At 53.5% G+C, this 12,018-nt stretch overlaps 2 protein-coding genes across 2 annotated transcripts in view; one reads left to right on the forward strand and one right to left on the reverse strand.

Moving 5' to 3' along the window:
• The first annotated feature begins 1,001 nt into the window (after positions 1 to 1,001).
• On the forward strand, positions 1,002 to 5,096 carry BRF2 (BRF2 RNA polymerase III transcription initiation factor subunit). Its single transcript, XM_049865789.1, has 4 exons — positions 1,002 to 1,278; positions 1,969 to 2,028; positions 2,685 to 3,006; positions 3,849 to 5,096. The coding sequence occupies exons 1-4, from the start codon at positions 1,125 to 1,127 to the stop codon at positions 4,564 to 4,566; spliced, it is 1,254 nt and encodes a 417-aa protein (XP_049721746.1). The 5' UTR covers positions 1,002 to 1,124; the 3' UTR covers positions 4,567 to 5,096.
• A 190-nt stretch (positions 5,097 to 5,286) lies between these two features.
• ADGRA2 (adhesion G protein-coupled receptor A2) overlaps positions 5,287 to 12,018 on the reverse strand; it is a 44,862-nt gene continuing 38,130 nt past the window's right edge. The window contains exons 14-19 of the mRNA XM_049865788.1: positions 10,715 to 10,923; positions 9,912 to 10,039; positions 9,494 to 9,617; positions 8,855 to 9,000; positions 8,274 to 8,363; positions 5,287 to 8,007 (exon numbers count right to left, since the gene is read on the reverse strand). Coding sequence (XP_049721745.1) covers positions 6,717 to 8,007; positions 8,274 to 8,363; positions 8,855 to 9,000; positions 9,494 to 9,617; positions 9,912 to 10,039; positions 10,715 to 10,923 — 1,988 coding nt within the window. The 3' untranslated portion in view covers positions 5,287 to 6,716. The remainder of the gene's footprint in view (positions 8,008 to 8,273; positions 8,364 to 8,854; positions 9,001 to 9,493; positions 9,618 to 9,911; positions 10,040 to 10,714; positions 10,924 to 12,018) is intronic.

A 12,018-nucleotide genomic window follows, 5' to 3' on the forward strand; every position in this document is an offset into this window, starting at 1 on the left:
AAGTTCCAGTACTTGCTGTGATTACCCACATCGACTTTCTTGGACTCACAACAGACAGGCCTTTGGTTGTCCTTGTCATTTAACTCAACCTTCTTATATTCCAGACACAAGTGAATCTAAAACTGCTAAGCTTCAAAATCTTTATTTTAAATGAGCATAATTAGGATTTACTTATAAGAAAATACATCTCCTTTTTTGTGACTTTTAATTTATATTCAAATATGACATGCCAATTTGTAAGCTTGGTTTTGTGTTTTGTCATGTTCTTTGCATTTCTGTAATAACATAACTAGAGGCACAGTTTTGTTCAAGACTCTTTGATACATTCTATTACAAGCTAGGAGCTCTGGGACCGGAATCAAACTTTAAGCATCTTAAAGCTCAAGGTTTTAAAAGCATCTGAATTTGCTTGCACTCTCCCATTTTACCAAAGGCCTTATCATTCCATATTTTTTCACTCCAAACACCATTAGACATTCCTTGCCTAGCCTTTGAGGGCATTTGGGTTTGCCACCCAGAATTTTAATTCAAGTCCCTCATTCTACAGGGACTTGAAAAATAGGCCTCACATAGAGAAAACAACTTGCCTGGGGAAACAGTTCTGCGAAGTAGAACATACTTTCCTACTCTCTCGCTACACTACTCTGCCTTTTTGAGACATGCTTTCTGCTAGGGCCAAAATCAACATTCACTGCCACGGGGAAATGGAGAATTTGCGATTACTCTAGCGTTTTAGAAAGTATTGTTCGGGACTAGCAACAACTTCTTGCCTATTATACCTGTATATATAGAAAGTTCGTCCAAATTAAACCCTCAGCCTGTGCCAACTTTAAACCAACTACAGAAAGGAGGGAACTCGGAGACTCAGTCGAGACTAGGAACCTCGACTCCTAGCTCACGTTTCCACCCGAGTCACCAGATGAACAGACCGGAAGTAGCGTGCTGCCGCGTAACGGAGGGAGCCACCTCTTCCGCCGTGGCGCTGGCCGGAAGAGGAAGGTGCAACCTTAGAAGGGTTCCCTCCTCTTTCCTGCTGTGGTATTGTAGCTGTTGGCCCCGGCTCTGTTGCTTGGTGGCACGGCACTGGCGAAGAACCCCACGGTCGGCCCTGGGCAAGTTGTGAGATGCCAGGCGGACGCCGCTGCCCCGACTGCGACTCCACCGAGCTCGTGGAGGACTCCCACTATTCTCAGAGCCAGCTAGTGTGCTCCGACTGCGGCTGCGTGATCACCGAGGGAGTCCTTACCACCACCTTCGCAGACGAGGGTCACCTCCGAGGTACCTGTGCGTGGCCTTCCTCGGGCGCTGGGGCAGCCGCGGGCGGTGGAGGGATTGACATCTCCCTCCTGTTGCCTGCCATGTGCGGGAGAAAACGGCCCATAGTAAAGGAGTGAGCTGCCGGACGTTAGGACTGCTGTTCATCTGTTGCCCCAGCAGTGTCTGTCATATGTAGTAGGTATAATAAATGTTGAATGAATGAAACAGAGAAAAACGAAGCACTCCTCAACTTGCTTCCTATGGTCATGGTGCAAGGATTGTGGGCTAATTCTTTAGGAATAAAGCACATACTATTACTCCAAAGTAGTTTTTAGCACAAATTGGCAAAAACACATCTCTCTCTCTCTCTCTTTTTTTTTTTTTTTTTGCTTTTCTAGTCCCTGACCATTGCAGCCCTTAAAATCTGTAGCCAGGAAGATTGCCTGGGTTCTATGTGCAGGAAGGATGACTGAGAATTTGGAACAGCTGGGCCACTTTAGTGCAGTCCTTCTCTTCCTCATCTCTGTGTGTTTGATATTGCTTGTGGACATAAGAACACTGGATGGGCACTCGTGTGCATAGATGGGTGCCTTCTGTAAGTCATGGAGCAGATACTCAGTGATTTGAACTCTGCTCCCTGGCCACATGTGGGATGGCAGGAGTCTAGGAACTGAAGGCTGAACAAGCCCTTTGTTGTTCATTGTCTTACAGAGGTAACATATTCCCAAAGCACAGGAGAAAATGAGCAAGTTAGTCGCAGCCAGCAACGAGGTAAGAGTTGACCCTTTTCTGACATGATATCTTTAAAGAAAATTATCCTGATGGCCAAGGCTTTCTGCTTGCTTTACCTGTTTTCGGCATTACTGGCGTTGGGTGGTTGTTGTTGGGTGCTGTCGAGTTGATTCCAACTCATAGTGACCCCATGTGACAGAGTAGGACTGCCCCAAAGGGTTTTCTAGGCTGTAATCCTTAGGGAAGCAGATGGCCACTGGGTGAGTTTGAACCACCAACCTTACATTTAGCAGTCAAGCACCTAACCGGTGCACCACAGGGCTCTTCCGGTGTAGGGTAGGGTAGAAAAGAATGAACATTAGAAAAAAAGGTTGAGGATGGTTCTGAGAGGTAGCAATTCAGTGTAAGGTTTGAATCTGCTAAGAGGTATGTTTGAGGTAGGCTCAAGGAACCTGGATAGAACCTTGGCTTGGCCCTGAATCAAACCAGCTTCCAAAAAATGGTGCACCGAAATGTGGTCTCTTTCCGTAAATTTCTTTGTGCCTTTAGAATGACCACACCAAGTATCACTACTGTCAATATAGGAAGATATATTATTTGTGACTCTGACATCTGAGGCTACTTTAGAAGAACCTCTTAGGAGCTACACAGTAGCTCCTTTGGCCCCCTCTAACTCTTGCTCTGCGTTTTCTTAGGTCTCCGCCGAGTGAGAGATCTTTGTCGAGTTCTGCAGTTGCCATCAACATTCGAGGACACAGCAGTTGCCTACTACCAACAGGCGTACCGGCACTCTGGCATTCGTGCTGCCCGGCTGCAGAAGAAGGAGGTGTTGGTTGGATGCTGTGTCTTAATTACCTGCCGGCAGCATAACTGGCCCCTAACCATGGGCACCATCTGCACCCTGATATATGCTGATTTGGATGTGTTTTCCGGTACCTACATGCAGATAGTGAAGCTTCTGGGGCTGGATGTACCATCTCTGTGCTTGGCAGACCTAGTGAAGACCTACTGTAGCAGGTACCTGCCTAGTGGGGAGACACTGGGATGGGATGGGATGGGTGCTTGTTTCTGAGACCTAAATCGTTTTACCTTTGGTTGTCTCTTTTTGACCCAAGCCCATCTAAAAGGATGTGGGAAAAGGTCCATTCTCCCTATCTTGTGCCTAGTACTAAAAACATCAATCCCATTTTACATTTCTGTGATGCTTTGAGTTTAAAATCCCTTGGTGAAGTAACTTAATGATGTAGGGAAGGTAGGTATTAGCCCTAGCACGGGGCTGTGGTGTTGTGTCATCACACTGGACTCTTTGTGAAGGGCAATTCCTGGAGTTGTGCAGTGCGTGGCCTGCGTGACTGTATGAAGCAGCCCTGCCTCAGCAGGATCATCTGTGAATGGAGCCGAAAGGATATTAGTAAATGACAGCGCTGGGGTTAGAAGCTAACTTTAAAAAAAAAAATTCTTTTTAAGTAAGCTATGCTCATTCTTTTTGCTGACAAATATAGTAGAAGGAAAAGGCTGTTGGTGTCACATAGCCTTCGGTTTGAAGGCTGATGACTGCGGGTAAGTTTTAACTATAAATGCAGATAACAGAATGTAGTGTGGATTAAGTGAGAGCATTTGCAAAGCACTCAGAATGGCTGACAAGGAGGTACTCAGTAAAAAATGTTAGCTTCTTTCTGCATTCTCTCTCCCTTCGCTTAATAAGCAGAAGACTATCCCTGTATAAACTTGCTGCCCAGCAAGCTTGAGTGTCCCCAAGGGAAGAGCTTTCCCATCTTGAGTGGACTGTTCCTTCTCTCCTTGGATGAACAGCTTCCCATAGTAGTTACTGAGACCGGCCCTCATTTTGGTTGTTTCAGCTTCAGACTGTTCCAAGCCTCCCCGTCTGTGCCAGCCAAATACGTGGAAGACAAAGAGAAGATGCTATCACGAACGTTGCAGCTAGTGGAGTTAGCGAATGAGACGTGGCTGGTGACCGGAAGACACCCTTTGCCTGTCATCACTGCAGCTACTTTCCTGGCCTGGCAGTCGCTGCAGCCTTCAGGACGTCTGACGTGTTCCCTTGCCCAATTCTGTAAATTGGCAAATGTGGACCTGCCCTACCCTGCCGCGTCCCGCCTGCAGGAGCTGCTGGCTGTGCTGCTACAGATGGCTGAGCAGCTGGCTTGGTTGCAGATCCTGAAACTCAACAAACGGTCCGTGGTGAAACACATCGGGGACCTTCTCCAGCACCGCCACACCCTGGTCCGCAAGGCCTTTCGGGATGGAACAGCAGAGATGGAGGCCTGTGAGAGGGAGGTGCAGGGGCAGAGACAGGGAGAAGAGGAGGTGGGGGATAGTTCCTTAGATTTGCCTGTGCGGAAGCGACCGGCTAGTCCTGCCCTTCTCCTCCCACCCTGCATGCTGAAGCCCCCAAAGCAGCTCCGACCCACACCACCGGTCTGCACAGTCACTGGAGATGAGAATATTTCTGATAGTGAAATAGAGCAGTATCTGCGTACCCCTGAGGAAGTTAGGGACTTTCAGAGAGCCCAAGCCGCTGGACAGGCTGCCAAGAGTCTTCCTAACCCACTGTGATGCACATCCAGTAGGGGGCGCTTTACCCCATTCTGACAGCAGCTTGATAATAGGCCCTGTCGTATCCAGAGAAATAAGCATGTACAAGATCTTAAGTGTCATTTTTCTTGTTTGAAGAAACCAGGACGGGCTGTATGATTAGTTGGACCCAAGGTTCTGGAGTAGAACTCAGGAGGACTGCAGGGATGACTGTGGGTTGGAGAGAAACTCGCATTCTTGTGTCAGGGAGCAAAGCAATGGGATGCTTTCTTCTTAAGCTGTGGGGAAAGTATCAGGCACTCTGCTGCTCCCATTTTGAATTGGACGCACTACTGCTGATGCTGCTGCTGGCCTGAAGGGGCTTCCTGCTGCTTGTGGAACCGTTGGCATTTCTAATGGTATCACCGCTCGGAGGAGCTGGAACTAGAGGGAACTCTCAGCCCTGTATCCATTTATAAGTGTTGGTGGGTTTGTGTATATGGTGTCATGAGATCCTCTGCCTCATAATAAAAGGATTGTGGCTGGACTAAGGCTATAGCTCAACGGCCTTTGCAAAATTTTAATATATTAAAACAAGAGGCATCTGCTAGAAAACATTCTATTGTATAAAACCCGAGCTTTTAAAAACATGTTTTCTTTGGCACTTTTCATACCCTCCCTCCCCTTTCCCCAGCGTATTGCAGAAAGCTCTCCAGTGCTAAGGCATTGGCAGGGTATGTAAACAGCAGCCAGCATATGTGGAAGGATAATACAAAGCTTTTTTTTTTTTTCTTTCTAATACTGTCTCTGCAGCAAGCATAAATAGCACGATCCATCCTCAGAAGTGTGGGCTTTCCCCCTCCCCTACGCCCTCTACACCTTATGATTGGGCTGGGGTGGTGTAGAGCTTAGGAGGGGACCGGGGCCTGGACCTGGGCGTTCTTTTACTCTTCAACAGGCCCAGGGTTTCCACCACTTTCATTTGGCCCTATAATAAAAGGCCGGTGGTGGTTTTTTAGGTTGGGAAAAATACGGGCACTGGAGTTTCAAAGCAGAAGGCATAGGCCCCAGATAAGCTGCAGGGACCGTAGCCACTACCTCAGAGGTTGGCTTGGGCTTCTGAGTCAGGAAGCTGGTTTGATGTGTTGGGGGTTTCCAGATCTAGAGAGCGAGTTACTGGGAATGGTTCTTCCATATGACCTCACTGAGGCAGGGAAGGGCTCTTCCCCAGTCCCATGGTGTTGGAAGGCTGAGAGTGGGGATATGGGCCTTGTAATTGAACAGTAAGTGCCTCTCCCAATACCACCCGCAGCTGTCCGTGGAGCCCTTCTTCATCCATTGTTTACTGGATCAAGTTTAGGCCATGACTAGATCCAAGTCCTGGCTCCCCCTACTTCCCTCAGACATCTGACAGTCAACTTTATAGGTCTAGGGCCTTAGCTTTGTCTGATGCCCCCCTCTGAGCCCTATGTCATATTTGCATGCCACTCTGTGGGAATTGTGTTTTCATCTCTTAATTGTGCACTCTTCCCACCAGCTACCCTCCCCCAGGACTGTTGATCTCCAAAGCTGCCTTTCCCACTCCCCCCCCCCCCCGCCATTAGTCCTTGTCACCTGGCTCATCCACTAGGCTGGCTCCTCGCTTATTAGCCAAGACCTGGGTAGGAGAGGTCCTAGGTCTGGGCACAGACTGGGCGGACTTACAGGAGGGCAGTGAGGAGAGAGAGAAGGCAGTTCCCAAACTCCATCATGTTATCCTTATAAGGCGGACCACCACCAATGAGGCAGTGTGGATGGACCGGGGAGTACCTAAGGAGGAGCCCCTGGGCTGCCCTGTGCCCTTCCGCCCAGCTTGTCACTACAGACCAACAGGACTTTCTCCCCCTACCCCAGTAGGCACCAACAATGTGGCCACCAGAACTAGCCTGGGCTGGGAGGGAAATGTATCATGCACGTGTTCTGGGATTGTCTGTCGCTACCCCAGAGGGATGGCCCTCTTGGAAAGTGGCAAACATCTTCCTACCTCCTCCCCAGCCTCCAGGACTAAAGCAGGTGAGAGTCACCGGCATCTCTACCTCAGATCTGTTGACGTAGCAAAAGACGTCTTTGAGGGCCTGGGAGGAACCGGAATTGGGGGGGCGGTGGGTAAGAAGCCCAGGGCCGGCTTGCTTAAAGTGTCGTCCACCCCCATCCTAGACCGTGGTCTCGCTCTTCCAGAGGCCGGTCTTCATGCAGCCGCCTCCGGTCGCCTCCGCGCCTGTCATATTGATGTCATCATACTTGCCCCCCTTGGGGGCCCCGTTCAGACTGGCGGTGTTGAGCGGGTACGAGCGGCGCTTGCTTTCCTTCTCCAGCGCCCCGGCCCCGCCGCCCTTGAGATTGTCGCGACTGGTGCTGCGGCGCTGGCCGGGCCGCCCCGCCTCCGGGAGCGGCGCCGTGCTGGTGTCGCTGCCCTCGGACGGCGTGAGCATGGGCTCGCCCTCGTGCTGGCGGCCGGCGCCGGGGCTGTTGCGGCTGCTGCCCGGGTAGCTGTCGGACGGGCTGTTGTGCAGGCTGCCGCTCTCGCTGCTGAGCAGCTCCGGCACCCCGGCCGCCGCGCTCGCCGGCGCGCCCCCGCGCAGGGCCTTGAGCCGGTTCTTGCTGCCCGCTTCCCCCGCGCGGTGCCCCTTGGCCCGGCTTTTGTGCACTCGGCGCCCGTGGGGCAAGTTGTTGGGATGGCGTGGAGCGAGACTCCCTCGGGAGCCCATGGACTCTGGCTCCCCTTCTCCGCGGGCTGCCACCCCTGCCTCACACACCTGACTCTGGGCCAGCTGCAGGTTGGTGAGCTTGCAGGGGCCCAGGGGCGGCGCGTGGCCGCTGCTGCCACTCGGGGAGGACTTGAGGGAGGCAGGGCCCTCCCCAAACACTGGGGAACCGTCCTCTGGGGCGGCGGGCAGGGCCCGGGGTGGGGCATGGGAAGCCGAGGCTGAGGCAGGGGGGCAGCAGGCGCGCCAGGAGGCCCTAACGTCTCTGCGCCTGGCACAGTGGTGGGTGAAGACAAAGAGGCCCAGGGCGGAGGCCGCCACCCCGTACAGACAGCTGCACACCACGCGGGGCAGCCAGCGCTGGGACAGGGCCAGGGCTCCGCAGGCCCACATGGCCAGGTATAAGAAATGCGTGGTCACCAGTGCCCCCAGCTGGACTCCCGGAGAGTAGAGGCCATCACCATTCTCGGGGGGTCCAGGCGTTGTCACAACTGAGCTCCCAGCAGCTAGAAGGGAACCTGAGTCACTCAGAAGGGGGCCACTGCTCCTAAGCCTGGTGGAACCCCTCGACTCCTCCCCTGGTTCCAGGGAGACCCTGCTGTTGGGCCCCTTTGGGTTCTGTGCCAGTGGACCCCGTAAGCGCAGCCCTGCACACAGGAAGTAGATCCAGGTGACCAGCAGAATCAAGGCCACCGGGATGTAGAAGGCTCCTAGGCTTGGACGCCACACCAGCCAGCAGCTGAGGGGAGACACAGAGGCAGTGGGTGAGGATGGGGGCCATGTCTGGAGTGGGGCCCATAGGCTGGGATTGTTGTGGCGGTAGAGGACAGGTGAGTGGAGAGGGAGAGACTGGTGCAGTCAACATGCCCGGGCTTGGGTTGGGTCATTGGCTGGGTAGTCCCTGGCAGGTGCCCCTGCTAATGGAATAGAAGGCATCTGGTATCCGGTTGGGTAGGTTTGGAGACAGGCAGGGAGTGGTGCATGGGCTGGTGGGAGTGTGCTCACTACGGGCTGTGGTCCTGGTAGTTGTGGATGTTGACAGCAGCGGTGATGCCACAGATAATGAGTGGGATCCCTCCAGCGATCAGATAGAACCTGGAGAGGATTGGGGTTTGTGGGTCAGAGAGGTGGGGAAGGGGAGGGGAAGAACCAGGTACTCGGAACGCTTCACTCAGTAATCTCTCTCCTATCCTCCTTCCCCTTTAAATTCTGACAGAATATTTTGCCATGGAATCAGGTCTGGTAGGTCCCTAGGGACTTAGCCAAGATTGTTCCAAAGGACAGAAGTCCAGATTTGTCCTCTCTTGCTCAAAACAGTACAGAAGTCAGGGGTGCCACTTAGGTTCTTGGGGTCCCTGCCCAGTGCCCTTTAGAGTCACTGTTACCATGATGTTGTCATGGCTGAAAGGCTCTAGGATGTACCCGCTCTGTGGCCACCTCAGGCATTGCCTCTTCTTTCCTTGCAGAGTGATGTCCCAGGGACCTTAGAACCACCTTGCATCCACCCTGGGTGGGCAGATTTTGGTGTCCGACACCTCCCTCCAAGGCCCTCTCCTGTTGCACAACCAACAGGTGGAGGAACTTACCGGAGCATGGGGCGGGGAGCAGGCAGGGCAGAGTCTCCTTCTTGTGGAGGAGGCTCCCTCCAGGTGAGTTCTTTATGGAGCACGCGGGCCTTCACACCCATCCAGAGCAGCGTAGACAATGAAGAGTAGTGCAGAGTGATGCCCACCTGGGGAGTCAAGGCACTGAGGCGAGGGCACCTGGGCTGCTACTACTGGGCCATCCCAGAGCACCATCCTTCCAGCCCCCAACTCCACAGCTCTGTTACTCTACCCAGCCCTCTACCCAGATACTCCTCAGGGCTCTGTCTTTGCTGTTACCCTCTCTGCTTCACCCCAGGGTTCTCTTCCACTCTGAGGATTCTCCATGGCCGTCATTTGCTATCTGGCTCATTCCTGACCTCTCTATTGCAGGTCCCCACTCTCCACTTTTAAGTCCCATCTCCTATTTTATCTGAGGTGATCCCCCCTCCCCCACTCCCAGGACCCCCTCCCCCCTCCCCAGCCAGGCTGGACGCATAGAGAATAACGGAGCTGGGGCCTATTCGCACGAGCTGCCTTTTTCTTCCCATGCAGCTCCCTACCCTATGCCTAGGCTGCCATCACTAACGTTGGAGCTGTAGCTGCTGCCCCTCCCCCATCATCCCCAGCCCTTTTACTTACTGCCTGGCAGACCACCCGGTAGTTGGTGAGTGTGATGCCCCCCGCAAAGACGGCAGAAGTCATGGCCATGTGGAAGCAGAGGTTCAGCAGCATGTGCCAGCCTTTTCGGGAGACGTGGATGGAGCTGCCCCAGGAAGAGTCTTTGGTTAATGCCCCGCCCCCGTCTGACGCAAGGTCAGGCCCGTTGGGGTCTCCAGGCCATTGGGAGAGCCAAAGGGGGAAGGCAGGTATCTGTGTGCATACAGGGGTGTCTCTGTGATAGAGGCCATAGGGCAAGAAGTCTTCAACCCCCAAAATGTGGTTTCCAACCCCAGAACCTTAAGAGAAAGTCACGGGGCCCCACTTGAGAAATGCTTGTCAATACTTAGGGACACCCCTGCCTTCCCACCAGAGCCCTCACCCCTGCAGAAGCGCCCACCTGTGGTTGAGGATGTAGGTGATGATGGTGGAGAAGAGGCAGAGCAGTAGCAGGGCTGTGCAGGGGTACACGACAGGGTGCAGCCCTGCCCCTGAGCCCCCTCCCTCCCGGGGAAAGGCACTCAGCTCCTGGGAAAGGGTGGAAAAGAGGAAGTGAGTATTAGGAAGCCAGGAGGAGAGACTGTCAGTGGAGACCTCACCAGTCCCTGGCCTGTTTTCCTTTTCCAAGCCCCATCAGCCTTGGTGCTGACGAGGATGTGTCAGTATGTCCACTCTTAGCAAATCAGTCTTAAGTAGCCTTAGCAACCTGCCCTCTGCCTCTACCCACTATTATCCTGTCTTTCTGGAGATTTTTGAGATTCCCAGCGTGAACAATCAGAGGTGAGAAAAGAGGCAGAAGGTTCTGTCTGTAACACAGCGGCATGCTGCGTCGTGTCTGGGAAAGTGGAGGGGTACGCGCGAGGAGGGAGGGAGGACGGGGGGATGGGGAGGACGACCAGAAAGAGGAGAAATGCTCCAATTTTTTTCCCCCACTTTAAAGATCTGGGTCTCAAAAAGTGCAGAGGAGTTGCAAATCTATCTCTCTTGACATGGGAGTGGAGCAGGAGCTCACTGCCTCCTGAAAGGTGGAAAGGTGTGGGCGAGACCAGAGGAACAGTCCTTCCTGAGTCCTGACAGGTCCAGGCCGGATAAGGCTGCTGGCCTTTACTTCTCTGTGGCCTCAGGTAATCAGAGTACCTTCCCCCACCTGGCCCACATTCCCTTGTTCCCTTGCCCTCTGCCCCTCGGCCCCGCTTTACCCACCATGAGCACGGCCATGTTGCCCAGGTGCTGGCAGTGCAGGGAGCTGACATTGGGCTGGCTGGAACGGAGCTGGCAGCCTTCGGAGCTCCAGCCCCCGGGCCCCCCAGGCCCCTCCTGGCTCCACGAAGCTGCCACAGGTTCGGCCCCCTCAGCCCAGTGCCGCAGGGAAACAGCCACTGGCTCGGTCAGGTTTCCCACGCCACAGCCACCTACGGGGGGAGAGGGAAGTCCACACATACACACAGGCCCAGCAGGGAGGAGGCTCAGGTAGGACTAAGAAGCAGCAGCCAGAGCATATAAACACCCACTAGGGGCAGGGCAATGAGCTGGGCTCAGGGGATGTGATTAGATGTAAAATATGGGCCCTGCTCTCAAGGGGCCTCATTCTAGCTGAGGGGACCCAATGGATGAAAAAAATATAGATACTAGGCAGTGGTCTACTCTAAGTGCCAAATGAGTGGTGCCAAATGAATATGTGCTCCGAGAAGATAGGACTCTGGGGTGGGGGCACCCAGGGAGAGTGTCCCCAAGAAGGTAGAAGTTAATATTGAAGGAGCTGGAGCTCAGTCACAGTCCTGCATTACAGAGTTGGGATGGAGGGAGGGTGAGGAGGAGGCACTCTTAGCAAGGGAGAGGAACTCCAGGAACAAGAGTTTTGAGGGGAATGTGCCTAGCATATGGGACACATACACCCTAAACCACCTCCCCTCACACACTCCACACAGCTGCTAACAGGAAACTTTTCCTCAGGTAACTCTTACTTACGGCTCGGTGGGAACCTCGGTTCCTCAGGGAAGGCCTGCCATGGGCCTGTCTAAGTTAGGCCATCCTCTTACATGCTCCAAAATGTGGGGCACAGCTGCTTGGTAATATGAGCTCCCCTTATGACTTGTTCAAAGCCCACCTTCCCTGATGAACTGTATGTTCCTTGCACCGTCTTGGGTAGGGGTGCATCGCCAGCCCCAGCATGGGGCCTGGCACATGCCAGGTACTCAGTAAGCGCTCATGGTCAGAATGAACAACCTGATGAACATGTGCCTTCTAGGATCAGGAGATGAACCCAGAGTAGTGATAGCAAAGCCCCTGGCTGTGATGGGGCCACATTACACAGTACCCTAAATGGCACATGGAGGAAGGCAGACTTTGTTCTTATGTCACAGGGAAACCTTTAAGGGGCTCTGTGAACCCAGTGGCAGTGTGTGGGACAGACTGAAGATGGAGAGAGCCTGGCAAACAGAATTTGGGACACAGGCCAGGAGTGGGTAAGAGGGGCCAAGGTTGGGGCTAAGATTTCAGGCTGGATG

This window comes from Elephas maximus, chromosome 22, assembly GCF_024166365.1.
Source record: "Elephas maximus indicus isolate mEleMax1 chromosome 22, mEleMax1 primary haplotype, whole genome shotgun sequence".
NCBI classification, from domain to species: Eukaryota; Metazoa; Chordata; class Mammalia; order Proboscidea; family Elephantidae; genus Elephas; species Elephas maximus.

Excerpts from the sequence above, each read along its gene's own strand:
- BRF2 (XM_049865789.1), top strand. The coding sequence starts at position 1,125 with ATGCCAGGCGGACGCCGCTGCCCCGACTGCGACTCCACCGAGCTCGTG. Across the intron at positions 1,279-1,968 it reads AGACGAGGGTCACCTCCGAG|AGGTAACATATTCCCAAAGC; the intron begins GTACCTGTGCGT and ends ATTGTCTTACAG. Across the intron at positions 3,007-3,848 it reads GTGAAGACCTACTGTAGCAG|CTTCAGACTGTTCCAAGCCT; the intron begins GTACCTGCCTAG and ends TGGTTGTTTCAG.